An 18,260-nucleotide genomic window follows, 5' to 3' on the forward strand; every position below is an offset into this window, starting at 1 on the left:
GTCCTTTGAGTGGTGACACTTAGGATACCGAAAAGGAGAAGTTACCGACTTGAATCAGAGTCGCCATTTTTGTTTACAAATTGATGTGTAAATGTCACGTGATTTTCTTACGCGTTTTGATTGGCTGCGTTCATACAACTTGTCGCATGAAAATAGAGCATGTCCTATTTCGTACAACTCACGTCCAACAAGTTGCATACATCAAAAGTAGGACCGTCTTGCCCGTGTTGCATGCAACAAATTGTATACAACTAGTTGTACCGTGAGAATGCCCCTTAAACTGAATAACAAGCTCATGCTAATCTTTTGGCTGTCATCACTTTGGTTGACAAGGACTACTAAGAATCAAGGATTTGAAGTCTGTTAACAGACAGATGACTGAGACCAGTGCTTACATCAACTGGTTTTTGGCAGGAGTATGCCATGTAATACTTCCTATTCAGGAAACGAACAGTGGCATGCCGGGATTGGGGATTTGTCATTTTCAGATGACTCGTGTTTCGGCTGTGGGTTTTGGAGCCTCTTAGAAAAAGTTTTGATTATTTGTGTTATAACAATCCCCAAACACTAAAATTAGGTCTAACCTTTGAGAACATTAATTTCTGTTATCACTTACATGGTCAGATAAACATATCTTGTTAATTTTATCATGATAACTACTTGTTGAGCGAGACGAGTCGATCAAACGCCATCTTGTTACCGTCAAATTTTAGAGCTACTCCATTGCCGTCAAGTTAACATGATCAGTCACATTACATTACACACAAACATTGAACAGCAGCCAATACAGAATTAATGCGTACGATTGTCCTGAAGCAAAATTATCATCAGTTCAAGTTTGATCAGAATGTGCTTTCGTGAAAAAGTTTGTTTTGAGGTATCTTACCTCGTGTAGCTTAATTCGTAACATAATTTGACGTCAAGTGGCAAATACTTTGATGTGTTCAGTGGGCTTTGATCTAACTTGATTACTTCATTGTGCACGTTGTTACATATTGTTTAGGGGCTCGAAAAAAATAGGTGAGGCTCAAAAACAGGTCATGTGGGGACATATATGTGAAATATATTTTGCGTTTTATTAACTTGAACAGGAACATTTATTGATGACTTCATTGTCTTCTATTTTTATTTGGAGGTCTGTTTTGGGGTGGTGGTGAAAAGCTTGCTTCAGTTGTTGCAAGTAGTTGCAAACAAATTTCCACTTGATATATATATTTGAAAAGTTTAAGTTACCAGCATTTGTTTTTGTATTTAATATGAATATTATTAACTGATCATGTTTTATTTTCTTCCACAGGAAACGTTGGTGGATCATTTACCATGGATGAGAAACTTGGCATAGTGATAACTTCTAAGGAACTTGATCGCGTGAAACAGTCCAACTATGAACTTATTGTCATGGCAAAAGATAAGGGTGCTCCATCGTTAAGTTCAACTGCTAGGGTCTCCATTGCAATAACATTGTCAAATAACTCCCCTCCCAGATTCAAATTGGTTGAGTATGCGGTTGAACTCAAGGAGAACCTGGCTGCTGGTCATATTGTAGTAGTCATACAAGCTGAAAGTCAATCCTCCTTAGTTTATGAAATTACAAGTGGAAATCACTTTGGTATGTTGATGATTAATCCAAATTCTGGTGTTATTTCAACAAAGACTGTAGTTGACTATGAAGAACATCACATCTTTAATTTGACAGTCACAGCCACAAATATAGTTGGAGCTACATCATCAACAACAGTTATTATACATGTTACAGATGAAAATGACAATAAGCCTGACTTCCTTCAAAAAGTATATTATGGAAATGTAAGTGAGATGGCAAATTTAAATAGCATGGTGTTTACCAGAGAAGGATCTCCCCTTGTTGTCCAAGCCCAAGACAAAGATTCTGGCGCAAATTCTCGACTGAAATATCAAATCACAGATGCAAGGATCAGAGCCTTCTTTGACATTGATTCCAGCACTGGTGCCCTGAAAACAAGATCTTCACTGGATCATGAAACAAATAGCATGTATAACTTCACAGTCCAAGTTTCTGATTTAGGTCAACCAAGCCTTGTTGCTGACATTGCAGCACAAGTTATCGTCTGTGTGTCTGATGTCAATGATTCACCACCCAGATTCACTAATCATACCTTCACTACAACAGTTCTTCTACCAACATACAAGGATGTTGTTGTCATTCAGGTGACGGCATTTGATCCTGACACAACCGTTAATGCTGCTCTTTCATACAGCATTCTGGATGGCAATCAAGGGAATCACTTTAATGTCAACTCTGAAACCGGTGAATTGTTTGTTGAAGATGAAACTAACATAGATAAGAAATATAGCATAACTGTTCAAGTTAGTGATGGTAAATATGACACCACAGCTTCTGTCATTATAACTGTGCAGAACACAGTTGATACAGGCCTGCATTTCTCCAGAAATGTGTATACTGCCACAATAGAAGAACAACAAGAAGCCTCTGAAGTTCTGTTAGCTGTGATGGCTATTGGTCATAGATTGAATGAACCATTGGAATTTACTCTGTTGAACAATAGAGCAATGTTTTCAATCATGGTGACATCAGGTGTCATTGAGACGCAGGGATACCCCTTTGACAGGGAGCTTGTTGGAAACTATACCCTTGTTGTTGAAGTGAAAGACATCAGGGGACGATTGGCACATTGTCTTGTTATTATCACAGTGACTGATATCAATGATAATGCACCAGTATTTGTAGGCATGCCCTACAATTCTGTTGTGTCTTTTGATGCCTCTGATGATACAGTAGTGAAAAGGGTAAGCAATTCACCTACCATATAATTGAATTCACTCTGAACTGGATCACAAGGATTCCAATCAATCCGTGTACACAGTTCAAAATATAAGTTTTGTCTTTGGGTTCTGGTAATGACAGTTATGTTCAAAGTATGAATGTTCAATGTTCAATGTTAGGTTCCCAGGATTTCAAATACTGTAGAAACAAATATCTTGGATCCTAGGACCTCTCTTTATTTTGAATACTGTCTATATGGCAAACAGACGTTTTACCAGTCACAAGAAATACACAGCTGATTTGTACAAAAGACTATCATTGGCAAGCAAGGTGTTAGAAAAAAGGGGGATCCTGGGGATCCTTTGAGATGACTACATTTGACATTTGAATTAGGAGACTTTCTATATCTTCAATTCCCAGCTCACCTGACTGATGTCAAGTGTGGATATGTCTTGATTCGTCTGTCATCCTGTTTGCATACAGTTTAGACATCTACTGTTAACTTTTGACACAACATGGCCTAGGAATGTTTTTGCCGTCACTGGTGCCTCACTTTCTTTTCAAACCATTCAGTGCTTGGACATCTTAATCATGCATATCTCCTTTGTCGCCCTCTGTAAAATGTTTTTGACACTTTGACCAGTCATGTCAAAGGTCAAGATCCTCCTCTTTGTCCACAAGAAATTGCCATTTTCACGAGTGAGTGAGTTTGGTTTCACGCCGCTTTTAGCAAAATTCCAGCAATATCACGGCGGGGGACACCAGAAATGGGTTTCACACATTGTACCCATGTCGGGAATCGAACCCGGGTCTGCTGCGTGACGAGCGAACGCTTTAACCACTAGGCTACCCGACCGCCCCGCCATTTTCACGAAGATCCCTTTTACTGCAGATGTTTTAAAGTTTAATGCATGCTATATTATTTGAATACATGTCAGGACAAGGCCATCCATAGGTCATAGCAGTTGATTTCTGAATTGAATCACGAAAGTAAACTTAGAAATTGGTATGTTAAAAAAAAATTCATGAAATCTGTAAATAACCACACAAGATCATTGAAAGATGAACAATTATATTGACTTACACAGGACATTTGGACAATGCTCTTAAATTCTCCCAAAATGCATTTTTGGCACAAAAGATATCCTTTTTGAAATTGCCAGACTGAGGAAACTGAACTTTGGCATGTATGATTCTCCTTATAATGACAAATGCTCAAATCATTAGATTTTATATTGTTTGTTTTAAATCTTCAGTATTTATGCAGAAAATATATGGATGTAAGTGCTGACAGTAACTTTTAGGTGCCTGTTTTTGTTGACACTTTAAACTGGTGACTACACATCCAGGTCATTTTATTTACTCTTGATAACAATACCAAGGTTAATTCAGGTACAAGCCTTTGATCTTGATGACGGCAGTAATGGCCAGGTAAGATACAGCATCACTGATGGGGGCCAAGGGAAGTTTAGCATCAACCACATCACTGGGGACATCACAGTTAAAAGACTATCCCCAACAGATGAAAACAGGATTTTTGAACTCAAAATAGAAGCTCAGGATATGGGTAAGAATCATTATATTTTATAGAGCTCTTAGAATAAGATATTTATTTCATACCCTTTCCTCATGAAATGAGGTATTGATCCTATCAGGGTTAGCATGTTGAAAACCTTGTTTGTAGACATTATTCCATCTTTATTCAAAATGAAGTAAAATTTGGTATATGTGTTGTTAATTGTAGGACTGGATGCATTTGTTCGTTTTTTACTGTTGGTAAAGTTTAGTGCAGCCCTTGGGCTTGCCAGATGCCTATGATTGTAGGTTCGAATCCTGGTTCGACCTGATACCATACCTTGTGTTTCAAATTTGACTTACCTTTAGAATACAGTACCACAAATTTTTCAATCACATCACAATATCCTATGTCATAATTGCCATTAATTGGTAGTTTTTTGTTGCCAGTCACACCGGCAAAACAATGACATGTGACGTCAGGGGTCATCGAGTGTGTTTAAGCTCCTCTCAGTGATCTATAATGTCTACACACGTTATTGAATAAGCCCAGCAATGTTGAGAATTTTTAATGTTTGTTAAATAAAAATAGCCTGTGAGAGTGCATTTTATTGCAAGCGTTAGTTTATGAAAGCACTTGTATTGTCAGTATGTTTTTTATTTCATTTTTTCCCTTAATTCCAGTTACTAAAATGATTATAAATGGGAACTAATATATATATATATATATATATATATATATATATATATATATATATATATATATATATATATATATATATATATAAATTTTTCGATTCATTGATTTCCATAATTATGCACAGGAATGCACTTAATTAGGTTCCGGTATATCATATTGGCGCTGAACACCCCTATACGATCTATCAACCCTAGATATACTCTCAATTGGATTAGGTACCTGTTTAGTGGCTATTATAGATTCTGTATCGGCTCCTAGTATTCGTCACAGAAAAAACATTAAGAAAGCAGGATGAAATGGTTAAGTGTTGAATATTTTGGCTACTTGAAATTGTCCTGAAACATTCACACAAACCACTTTCACCCGCTACATTTTATCAGTGATGATTCAAAAGCGGACTCACCGTTGTAGTGTCACGAGCCATGCTTGTGCCTCCCTTGTTCCTTACTCTGATCCACATTATCTTTACAGTGTTCCCTACCTTACTTTTCTCTCACAAAAATCGCCCGACTAATTATTAAATACCATGTCATACATGAGGACCTGCAAGTTCGACATCTGACTCCTGACCCCGTTTTTGGTTTGCGCCATATCATTCTCACCACTCTGTATAGTGTAGATTACAGAATGGGATGAGTGTGCCAAATGGCATCTGGATCACTCGTAAGTGACCGACCGTTGACTAAAGTCACCATGCCTACCCCTAACCTTTGTAAGTGTCCATAGCCTATTTGATCCTTTTCGTTCAGTTCTGTAATGTTGTTGGCGTGACGAGGCAAATTTGCACTTAGTTTCACAGTGTCTCACAAAAACTGGTTGCTTGTCTTTGAGACACGTGGCCTAGGGCAGAGATCGTACTGTATTCTAAAGGTGCTTCAAATTTATGTGCCAGACCCTCTGGTGTAAGCCTGAGACTTTCCTTAAACTGGACAGGCATGTTAGTTTAGTTGTTCAGCTTCCATCCATACAGCTGATACTCCTCCATGTCCAGCATAGCCATGGTCTCCATTCTTCTTGGTTTTAATCGTGGTGTATAGTCGACGCCTCGTCTGTCTTTCCGTCCGTAATCATGTCCTTTCTGGATCACAGTTCGAAAACTGTTAAAAAAAATTGGCAGATATATCAAACAGATCCTGAAGTGGTGCCTTTTGCTATTTACAGATTTTTGGCGTTTGTATTTTTCTCGATTTCTATGGAAACAATTTGTACTAATTCTAAAATAAGGGGATGGATTTCATTTCCAAAGCACTCAAAAAACATTTAATCTCTTTCAAAAATCTTGGCAGATATATCAAACAAATCCTGAAGTTATGCATTTTGCTATTTGACGATTTGTTTTCTTGTTTATTTTTCTCCATTTCCCCTAAAAAATGTTGGCAGATATATTTCCTTGAAAACAGTTGGACAGTCTCGAGAATGGGTGGATGTTTTTTTCAGATCAGAACTTGGAAATCATGAAATAATCTTTTACAAAACATACTCGGTTTCCTGAAGCTGTGCCTTTATTTCATTTTTTTCCATGGACACAAATTTTGTGTTTGATACCTAGTTGGCCATTGGGCTTATTTTAGAAAAATTGGGCCAGGGGGATATGTCATCTTTTGATGACTATTATTTTAGATGTCATGTTGCCTGTTCTCAGCCATTTGTTCATATGTCAGTGGTAAGCTAGATATATTATCATGGCTTGTAATAGTTAAGTTGCATGTCACAATTGGGTGAAGTTGTCTACTTGTAAAGCTGATGTCAAGTATCTGATATTGTTTACTTACTCTCCATACAGGTCGCAAGCCCCAGAGGTCGGATGCAATTGTCCCAATACATGTTGTTAATCGCAACAGTCCTGTTTTTGATAAGCAAATATACAACGTGAGTGTGTTTGAGAAAATTGCCATGCACACACCTGTCACCAACATCCAGGCCCTCAGTCCACAGAATCACAAAATCATATATTCCATCAGCGAGGGAGACAAATATGGTGACTTTGCTGTCAATTTTGACACAGGTAAGACAACTCTTTTTTGTTGCCCTTCAGATTGCTTCTGTGTGACTTGGATATGGTTGGTTAAGGGACAAAATTACTTTCATACTTCTTGCTTGGATGTCTGGCAGCTTCGTTTTGCACTATTCCTGTTTGCAGGATACCCATGGTACGTTGGCGTTGATTTGCAGCAGCCCTGTGTTTTTCAGCAAGCAATGCTTTCAGTGGCATTGCAAAGACATTATTTACGGTTTATCAAAAGTGTTTTTACGAGCACCTGATAGCTAAACAATCATTTGAAATCGTGTATCATGCTCCCAACAAACACACAAGCATCAAAATTGTGCGCTGTGCATAAACATGCACATACAAATTGTGAATTTGGACATGGATTCTTGAATGTGTATTGAAAGATACATTATTTAATTTTAGAATTAATTTATGTTTATTAAACTTTACACAGTTGAGAAAGATATTTGACACATTGACCAGTTATATCAACTGTCAAAATGCCTTTTTCCAAACAGTACTTATGTTGGTCATATTGGTCAATATTTTCATAATTGAAACCATGTGGTGCTTGGATATTTCAGGGATATCAAATCATGTACATAACCTGGGGGGGCACGGGTGTCCCAGTCATCTAAGGCGCCGCGATTCGCTGTGCTGAGTTGCGTCCTTTGGGCACGCCAGAAACCTATGATTGTGGGTTCGAATCCGGTTCGCCTCGATTATGTTTCTAGGTTTGTCAGCACCATACCCGTGCTCGTGGGTTTCACCGAAGTGGTAAACGTCTGAGACCTGCATCACTTCGGGCTTTCCTCCCATTAAGCTGACACACCGAGATATAACTGGAATACTGTTAAAAGTGGCGTTACTATTTTTACTGCAGTTAAAAATAGTTGATGCATGTCATTCTTAGCGTTGGGCTTAGATGAGAAAAGGTTGTGAATGACCTATGAGAAAGTTCAGGTTCAAAGTGAAGATCATGCATAAAGTATGTTTACCATTTCCACTTGAATTACCTTTCCTACTCATACTATGAAAGGTTGAAGGCTGTGCTTTTTCCCTGCTATGTTCAATTCAAAGAAGGGACATCATTTGGTTTATGTGCTGTTTCGAAATTTGAAATATTCTTCACAAACATTGAAGCTCAAATTCACTATCAAGTTCATACACCCAAAAATGAGTTATGTTTTTGATAACACAGTAAGTGTTCACTGTAATAGGAAAGCATTTTGTACATATCCAAATTTTCTGTTTGAAAGAGCGTCCCCAGGACCCTTTGCTTGTTGTAAAAGGTGACTTAATTTATTCGGTGGTCAAACCCTGTGACTTGGTTGTACCCTTAAGGTCTAGTCAAGACAAGGTATCTACAGACCGCCATCAATAGTTGGAATATTGCTGAAGGCAGTGTACAACAAACCAACAAATATGCTGAAATATCAATGGTGATATTTGGCGTATATTTTTCTCTCCTTATGATGACATCATGCATTGTAAAGATCATTGGGATTTTATTGTATGTTGAACCTTTGTTTTTATGCAGAAAATTTTGAATGTGAATGCTGACAGCAGCTTTTGTTAGTTGTTGTGTTTGGTGATATTTTGTGGCATGTCTAAGGTAGCTACGGTGCACTTTTTTTTAATATATACCCATCCCCCGCCCTCCCCGTTTTAGGAAATTGAGGGGATATAGCAATCAGCATGTACAGCCAGCTGTCTATCTGTCCATTTTCCGTTTCCGGAGCACATCTCGTTAATCGTTGAATGTTTCTTGATGACCAGATAAGTCTTCTGTTATGGCAGATGATTGGCAGTTATTGTTTGATAGGCATTACTTAGAAGTTGACGGATGACAAGATAGACACAATTTTTTATGGATAACAACTTCTTTAATACTGTAAAAGGCGACGTTTCGGTATAGATCCTTATACCGTTGTCAAGCAAGACTGAGTCTTGTCAGTCTTGCTTGACAACGGTATAAGGATCTATACCGAAACGTCGCCTTTTACAGTATTAAAGAAGTTGTTATCCATAAAAAATTGTGTCTATCTTGATTGGCAGTTATGTACTTTTTATTACCTTTGTTTTAGTCTGTTTTCAGTCGTACAAATGGGTATCTCTCATATCCTCACGCCTAGTCGCATGTTTAAGAGGAAGCCAGAAGCTGGAATGTAAACATTAAACTTGTTTCCGTCCGGTTGCGTACGCACCTCCCTATGACATGTCACAAATCTCTCAGCGCGCCTCTGAGCTGGTCGCTCGAGAAAGTCTTTCGCGGTAGACTGCTAGTTTGTATTCTACTAGTACTTATCACTTGTCTACAGTTGTTCTAATAAAGTAATAATAATAATATGTCTTACCTCTAGACTCCTGGAATGTGATCCTTGGTAATCCATTGTTTGTGTTCAACGTGTGTTTCGCTGTTTGACAGTGATTATACACGTGGCAACATGTCGGGCATTTGTGCCTCGTGTCAAAGAAATCTGTCTAAAGTAGAACCTCACAAGTATTGTCCTTCCTGCATCATTAAGGACGGGTTTTCAACGTATTCGTGGGATAAACGTTGTAAAGAATGTGAGAACTTGTCTTCAATAAGCTTTAACTTGTATCTTTGTGCGTTGGCGAAGCGAGCCGCTGACCAGCGCTACAAGCAGAGATGGTCATCGGTTGGATCCTTGGACTCTGCACCCTCCACATCAGGCCCTGGGGGTGGCGAGTCGGCCACACCTAAGAAATCAGTTGATAAAGACCCGCCTCAGTCAACTTCTGTTTTCGACAAGACACGTGACCGTTCGCCTGCTGATGATACTACCCGCATGACTGATCTTCGTCAATCGGTTGATCGAGAGCGTCACTCAGCCTCCCCTGTTACGACGGGACTGGGTGGTGACGAGGACAATGAGGGGACTACGGCCCCCAGTCGGTCCGTATCTCGTTCTACCAACGACGATAGGGACGTCATGCGGGACAACAGTGGACACAGAAGTCGTTCCCTTTCAAGTCGGGACAACAGGTCGAGTGCCTCGTCGAGAGACAGTACACAACACGAGGGCGTTCATCGCCTTCATGGTCGTCGGGAGTCGGATTCGGATGATAACTACGATGGGGATCATAGTACTTCTACAGTTAGAGATCGTAGCCCTTGTCCCCACGGGGACGTGCGATGTTCTCGCAGAGAGTTTCTGGGAGTTCAGCGTCGTAGTGAAGATAATGACAGAACGACGCCCTCTTCTCACTTTCATATCGACCCGGCTTTGATAGCCCAGATCACGGCGGCGGTCCTCGCGGATTGTGACGACAGCCTCTCGGATGTCCTCGCCTAGTCCCGATATGTATCGGGCCAGAATACTACGGCACGTCGCCATGGTTACATCGACTGCACTGAACTACCTGATTGTCATGGCAGGACACTGTAACGGGCCCCGTGGTCATCGCAACAGTTGTTTGATGGTCGTACCAACAAAGTTCTGGACAAGTACTCCAGGGAAGCCGAGCGTGACATCATCATTTCGTCTTCCTACAACCTGTCCAGATGGCCACCGGTTTCGAGCGCCCCACGACGACGTTACAGAACGAGAATGTACGTGCCTTCATGGTTGAAGATCAGTCACGTAAATTCCGACCGCCGGCCTGGGACCTCGATGTCGTTCTACGCAACCTGTCTAATCAGAGTTACGAGCCTCTAGATCAGGTCACGTTCGACTTATGGTCACAGAAAACGGCTTTCCTTCTCTCGCTGGCTACGGTAGCGAGAGTAACGGAAATACATGCCATTGACGTCGGTCGGATTACGTTCGATCAGCGTAACCATGGCAACGTCCCTTTTGGTCTCAGATGGATTTTTTAGCGAAAAATCAACTTCCTGGCCAAGATCCGAGAATGTTCCACATTCCTTCCTTGTCTGCCATTATGGGCCCTCATGATCACGCTGATCTCACCCTGTGCCCAGTTTGTGCGCTTCGTATTTACCTGCAGCGTTCTGAACAGCGATGACAACATTTTCGACGGCTGTTCATACCGCTCTCAACCAATGCAAAGAAAGAGATTACATGTAATACTCTCTCCTTTTGGTTGAGAGCGGTAATTCTCAGAGCTTACGAGGCGCTAGGACTCGCACCTCCCACCTCCTCTCATCAACACGAAGTTCGAGCCATCGCTTCAACATTAGCACTCCACAGTAATGTTCGCTGCAAGCAATTATGGAGGGCTGCTTTTGGAGATCTACTTCAGTGTTTGCTTCGCATTATCTCAGAGATATCTCAACAGAAGATGTTGAAGGACTCAAACAGTTTGGTCCACTCATGGTGGCACAACAGATCTCTCAGAAAAGACAGTGAATTCGTGTTTTATTCACTTTGGAGTTTTTGCTCGACACGTCGTGCCATATAACATGTTACAATAAAAGCTGTTGGTGAATGTACGCATTTTTATGTTTTTTTGTTGCGTGCAGTACTTCTGCTTTTATATTAGGGTTCTTCGGTGTATGCATCGTCTTCCCATACTTTATAGTACTGCTCATATTTTTTAGTCACCTTGTATACTGAGAGTTGCTCTGTAACTAAATTATGCGCCGACCTCACTTCGATCGCGGTTCAACTGACGTGTGCAGTTGTCCTGTCGCATCGATAATTAGTTGTGAGTCGAAGAGCATTAAACATGCTGTTTTAGTTACCTTGTATACTGCGAGTTGCTCTGTAACAAAACTATTCGTTGACCACACTTCGATCGCAGTTCAACTGAGGCATGCAGTTGTCCTGTCGCATCGATAATTAGTTGTGTGTCGAAGAGCATTAACAATGCTGTGCGTTCGTGATAAACAACTTGTCTCGTCCGATCATCTGGTTGAATGTTCTATTGTCTCTACAGGGGTGAGGAACTTGGTACATTCGACGTGGAAGAGGTCACTGCCTGATTACTTTCCCGACCCTCCTTCCAGTGTTCCGAGGGGCGGTCGGGTAGCCTAGTGGTTAAATCGTTCGCTCGTCACGCCGAAGACCCGGGTTGGATTCCCGACATGGTAACAATGTGTGAAGCCCATTTCTGGTGTCCCCCGCCGTGATATTGCTGGAATATTGCTAAAAGCGGCGTAAAATCAAACTCACTCACTCACTCCAGTGTTCCGTCGAATTCTACCCATTTGTACGACTGAAAACAGACTAAAACATGGGTTTTTCAGATTAAAAACGATGTTTTATTGGTCTGTTTTCAGTGGTACGTTCCCACCCAGCCATCCCCACAGGGAAGTAATCCAGTCCAGTCCTGCTTGATGGCTGATTCTTCGAGATTTGTGACATGTCATAAGGAGGTGCGTGCGCAACCGGATGGAAACAAGTTTAATAGTTACATTCCAGCTTCTGGCTTCCTCTTAAACGTGCGACTAGACGTGAGGGTATGAGAGATACCCATTTGTACGAATGAAAACAGACCAATAAAACATCGTTTTTAATCTGAAAAACCCATTTTTTTCATGATGGAAAGTTGGACATACAACTGAAAATAAGGTAGTGCTCATATCCATAGCAGAACTCCCAAACAGTTGAATATTTCTTGTTATCTCCCGATTTCTTTACAAAACTTGGTACACATTCAGCATGTGTTGTAGATGTGTCTTTTGCTATTTATGATTCCCCCAAATTTTTCTTTCATTTTACATTCCATTACAACCTCCACAATCACTCTGTCGTCTGTTGTGACAGCAATTGTTGGGGCAGTAAAAACCAAGACAACTACTGATTGTTGATGTTTCCTGCCAAGGGCGATGAGCGCTTTGGCTTTGGCGTCACCTACATCATGCTACATGATCTTCTGCGAGCGCCAGCTGACAGGAGCAGATTTGCTGGTGGTGATCAAGGCGCTGGCCAAGAGACCAGAGCAGACTAGTCAGTCCATGGCGCAGGCCTACATGGTCTCCAATGAGCGTCGACTTGAGTGGGAATGCTGGTGTCTCACGGTGCTGGCTCGAACATGATTGTTGGTGGAGGTTCTGGCTCGAGCATGACCATGTGGTAGAGCCGCTGTCTGGAGCACAGCTGCCAGGGTGCCAACTGTAGCAGTCAGTGAAGGCGCCGATTGCACCGATCAGATAGCTCACCAGGGCACAGGGTGAACTCCTTACTCTGATTTATGTAATGGCATAGGCCACAACACTAACTTTGACAGCCAAAACACAGCTGGACCGGCAACAGGGGCTTTGCCAATAACAGGCGCATACCCTACAAAGCAGCTAGTGCATGTTTCAACCCTTTACAGGACATAGGTGCTGGTGTTTATCAGAATCTACTGCATCTCTGGATGGGGTCCCTGGATTGGGCAGCATCAACTGGATATTCTTTTAGCCATGCGTCATAGCGCCAAAGCATCTCCGAGATGCCCTCGCGATAGTTGGATTCCACACTGAAGTATAGGTCGTTTGATTAATTAGATCGAGATTTCCTCAGCGAAGGTGGCTCCAGCCAAGGCTGTCTGCTACCCATGTAAAAATCAATCTCCCATCTGACTTCTGACCAGAGCTGCTATGGCTATTATAAGTAGTCACTACAGGTTCATCCACAGGCTGGATTCATCTCTGCGTCGACTTGGATTTGTTTTTGTGTCAGTAGCCTCTCCATCGGTGGCTACTCAACAGGCAACTTTTAGGTACTTAGTTCCAGTGACTGCTATACTTCCCACGGCTATCTGGATACACGGTGACATCTGTGCCTCTAGTGGCGCTTTCGAAGGTGCTGCTTCAACTAGTGATGACATCTAGAGGCGAGGATATACTCCCAACCATTGCGGCATTTATGCTTTTGGCATCTCTTACAACTTAAGACAACAATGAGGGCTGCACATGATTCCAGAGGCATCAATGCGCTCTTGGAATGTATCCCCCGTGATTTACAGTCAGAAACTAGGCGACAACGTATATAATACTATGTGACTAGTTACAACTACTGCACATTTGGGATCTACCGTCCCCCATGGTCACAGACATATTGTCTCTTATCGTTGGCAGATTCTAATTGGCGGCTGCCATTGACTACAACTTCTTTAGGCGGCCAGAGGTTCCTGAAGAGCAGCTCACACCAGGAAGCTCTAAAGGAGATTTGACTTGGAGGCGACCCAGTCTTGTTACAACTTAGGCTGATTTCTTCAAGACTGATCATACAATCTTGTTCGTTCAATGCAGTCATCAATGTACTAAGGGACAGCGCATCAACAGTCAAGAATTGTCTGGCAGTAGCCTATAGCTACCTCGTTATTTTAGGGAAACTTCACAAGGGAGATCATAAATATATGTCTCTCCAACCTAAGTGTGGTCGTCATGTGGGATGCGAGACCTGTTCCCTGCAGAAATTAGGTGGCGAATAATAACTGAAAATGTAGTAATAAGTTCCTAAGTTTGATACTGACAAGTTTGTACACCGCCGTCAACGGGAACAAAAGGCCTTGTTCCAGAATACCACTCAGTTTTCGTGCATGCAGAACAGCTGGCTACATCTGTTTGAAATCTCTACAAACACTGATATTTCCCTTGTGTCACATGTGGCTCAAAAAGTATTCTGAGGGATTGTTGGGCTTGGGTTGTTATCCACTACATCCTTTAGTTCCCATCTTCTTGGTGTCATGTATCAGAAGCCTCACAGGTTCACAGACTTGGTGCACTTGCTTATATGTTAGATTAAGAATGTGACAGGTGATACAGGATTTGTGTCGAGAGCACTTTGTTGCGCTTTTGCCTAATCCCGACATAATCTGTATGGTCCCCCACACCACAAGCTCAAGCACTGTTCAATGCGTTGCCAGATATTTACCTTGTGTCACATGTGGCTCAATAAATATTTTGAGGGATTGTTGGGCTTGGGTTATGGACTACATCCCCGGGCATTAGAGTACGGATGTAAGGAAGTGATCGGCGATATGGGGTAAGTAAAGAGGGCGCCCCGCTAAGCATAGCCTAATCCAGACGTAATCTGGGTGGTTACCAACACCGCAAGCTCCAGACCCCAACAACATCTGTGGGATGAACATTGCAATGTGTTTTCAGGATAATTTAATTATTCAGGATATTAGTTTACTTATCCTGATGCAACAAGACTCGTGCCCTCTCGTCCGTACCCTGTCTGACGTCCAAGCGAAGCGCTGAGGAAAAGACAATGAAGGGATCAAGGACAGATAACTCCTGTTGGTAACCAAAAATTGGGGGTGCCACAGATGAGGAAGAGGCATGTTTGGGGTTCTGTGTTATAGGATCAAAGTCCAGAAGGAAATTGCAAAGTGTTGTGTCAAGATAAGTATACTAATATTATGAATTATCAAATTCATGTAGTTTTTATAAATGGTAATTAAAAAATCTTCTCATTGTTTGATTCCTACAATATGGCTGGTGAAATATTTTGGAGAAGATTACTTTATTGTAACAGTACTCAATTCCAAAATCAGTGAGTTATCTCAATTCGCATCGCATTAGCCATGCAAACCATAAAAATGTCTCATTTATTGCCTTTGCAAGTTTTTTAAGTAATCTATTGAGAAAACCTCTTGTCGCTTTCCTCACATATTCCTTCTTGGGGCCTCATTTGAAACTAAATGACATAATCCAAGTTCTCAGTGACAGTACAATGCAATCATTTGGCCATACATTCCTTCCACTTCCACATCCACTTAAGAAGTACAAATACACAGTAAAGACCTGGTTTGTTCAAATATATCTATCTTGAACCGTAAATTATAGGGTAGAAATGATACATCAGTCCACTGGTGCATCGTGAGTTTTCATGTCTCGATACAAGTCAATACACTTGCTAAATAAATTACTTATTATTTGTATGATGACTCCCGCCCAAATGTTTTTTGGTCAGTCAAATATTGCAATTTGTGTTGTAATTAGTTTTTCAAGTTTAATACTAAACTTAGCCGTAATGATCATGTGTCTGCAGCTAACCTTTCCTTTGGAACCTGCCCTGAAATATTTATTGTCATGACATTGCCACGTGACTTGATGTAAGCCTATGTATTGTGATATGTATGGTATCGTGACCTTGCTGTATCATTTCACCCCTAATAAATTTCATGTCGGAGAAGATCACAAAGAAACTGTGGTCACTTTCGTGGTCACTTTTCAATATCTCTTTCATTCTTGATTGACATTATCTTTACATGCCATGGTGATGGTCTTTATGTCCTTGTGCTATGAAACACTTCTTGCTCTTGTAGTATTAACAAGCTTGTAGATTTGCTGAGCAAGTCACCTTTCTTTCTTTATGGTTTGCAGTGTTTTGATTTGGAACTTTTCCTCAATAATCTCTGACAACGAATTTAAAATTATTACTTTCATTTTTTAAAAATCAAAATATTGCATATTGGGTAAGTGAATACTCTGGGTTTTTTTAAACAGTATTTAGTTGCTTTCTTTCCAAAATCATTTGTTAAGAATAATATCTTCTAGCTCATTTTGGCCAAAGGCTGATACGAGTTTATATGTAGTCCCATGTGTCCATCTTTGGTTTGTAAGCCACCCAAGCAGATTATGTTTTGCATCTGGTACTATTGTACTATCAAGGGAGCTGTCATGGTCCTCCTAACAATGTTACCTAACACTTGGTGTTTGGCAGTTGGCAAAGTAGATAACCTAAAGGGCACTTTTTGTCACTGGTGCAGGTGAACTTGTGTTTCTGCAAACAAGGAACAACAAATGGTTTCCTTAGATCATGTTGATGTTGGGACATCAATTTTATAGATAAAAGGGGAGTAATACAGTGCTGAAAACACTGATCGAATAAACAGAAAATCTCATTCAGTGACCGGAAGCACTTGCCAGAATGACACAAATCTTTATGAGAGCATTTCATTGGTTATTAGAAAGGCTTTGAATCAGTCAGAAAAAAGATTACTAACCAAACATTTTTTCAGTCTGGAAGTTAACTTAAGACTCAAATGATATATACAACATCAGTTCGTTTGTAATTTTAAAAATGTAATCTAACACATTCAAGATGTCCAGATTAAGCTCAGAGGAAGCAAAAATTGTGTAAGATTTCATAATATCCACTTATCTATTTCTTTACGTAAACAGAAGTTTGTATAAAAAGAATTTTAAAGGATATTTATCATCACCTATATCCCGATAACAGTGGCTTTCTGTTCAGTAAGGAGAGAAAATCCTAGGAAATACCTCCGCTTCTGGAGCTTTATATTAATAACGTGTAAAGATTCCTTCAAAGTTTGGTATCGTTCGAAAGCTCTGAACATAATATTACAGCAATCTTGCCATGGGTATATTTTTAAACTTATCCTATCTCACTATGCATATCATCCTTCTTCCGATCCTTGTGTGGTGGGCGGTTGCGTAGCCTAGTGGTAAAAGCGTTCGCTCGTCACGCCGAAGACCCGGGTTCGAATCTCGACATGGGTACAATATTGAAGCCCATTTCTGGTGTCCCCCACCGTGATATTGCTGGAATATTGCTAAAAGCGGCGTAAAACCAAACTCACTCACTCACTCCTTGTGTGGTAATGTCCCAAAATAATGTTTCCATCTTCTAAGCTCCTTTCAAAGCCTTCGCTCGTCACACCTGAGACCCGGGTTCGATTCCTGACATGGGTACAATGTGTGAAGCCCATTTCTGGTGTCCCCCGCCGTGATATTGCTGGAATATTGCTAAAAGCGGCGTAAAACCAAACTCACTCAGTCACTAAGCTCCTCTTTGCCAAAACACCCCTTGCATCACCATGACGACCACCTCTAACAATCAGGTTACGCACCGAATCTCGTGCAGCCTGCTGTACATGATCTGGTCACCTGACACCCTCGGCCTCATCATTCTCTTTCTCTTCGCCTTCCTGTGGAGATGTGTTATATTTTTAAGAGAATATTTAGGCCTTTTCTTTCCCAAAACTGACGGCGCTTCTTGCATCAAACTGGGCACAGATCAACCAAAACGTCCAGCCTGTAAGAAGTGACGCCATCTATTTTCACGGGTGGATTCATACAAATATAGTTGTGGCTGTCATGGAAGGGGGTTCTGTAAACCATGTTTCCGTTGTACAGAATGTTCCCATCTTTCGAAAGAGGCGTTTACAGAATAAATACGAGGTAAGGTGACCACAGATGAACAGTATTGTGTAACCTATGGTTTGTTTAGCAAGTTCCAATTGCTTGAATTAAGTGACATTCATGCAGTGTTCCCTCGTTATTGCGCCCTTCAATATAGTGCTAACTCGGTTATAGTGCGCCGTAAAGCATGGCTCCCAAAATTTACTAACATTTTCAATAAACTCAAGTTTTCCAATGACACGATGTTTTCCCCAATCTC

General features: G+C 40.9%; 1 protein-coding gene across 4 annotated transcripts in view; it reads left to right on the top strand.

Annotated features, from left to right (window-relative positions):
- LOC139450511 (protocadherin Fat 1-like) overlaps window positions 1–18,260 on the top strand; it is a 247,276-nt gene that overhangs the window by 104,168 nt on the left and 124,848 nt on the right. For all 4 annotated transcript variants that reach the window (XM_071232241.1, XM_071232243.1, XM_071232242.1 and 1 more), the window contains exons 10-12: window positions 1,298–2,787; window positions 4,157–4,331; window positions 6,763–6,984. In XM_071232241.1, coding sequence (XP_071088342.1) covers window positions 1,298–2,787; window positions 4,157–4,331; window positions 6,763–6,984 — 1,887 coding nt within the window. The remainder of the gene's footprint in view (window positions 1–1,297; window positions 2,788–4,156; window positions 4,332–6,762; window positions 6,985–18,260) is intronic.

Source organism: Haliotis cracherodii, unplaced genomic scaffold, assembly GCF_022045235.1.
Source record: "Haliotis cracherodii isolate W230 unplaced genomic scaffold, xgHalCrac1.p SCAF_8, whole genome shotgun sequence".
In the NCBI taxonomy this organism is placed as follows: domain Eukaryota; kingdom Metazoa; phylum Mollusca; class Gastropoda; order Lepetellida; family Haliotidae; genus Haliotis; species Haliotis cracherodii.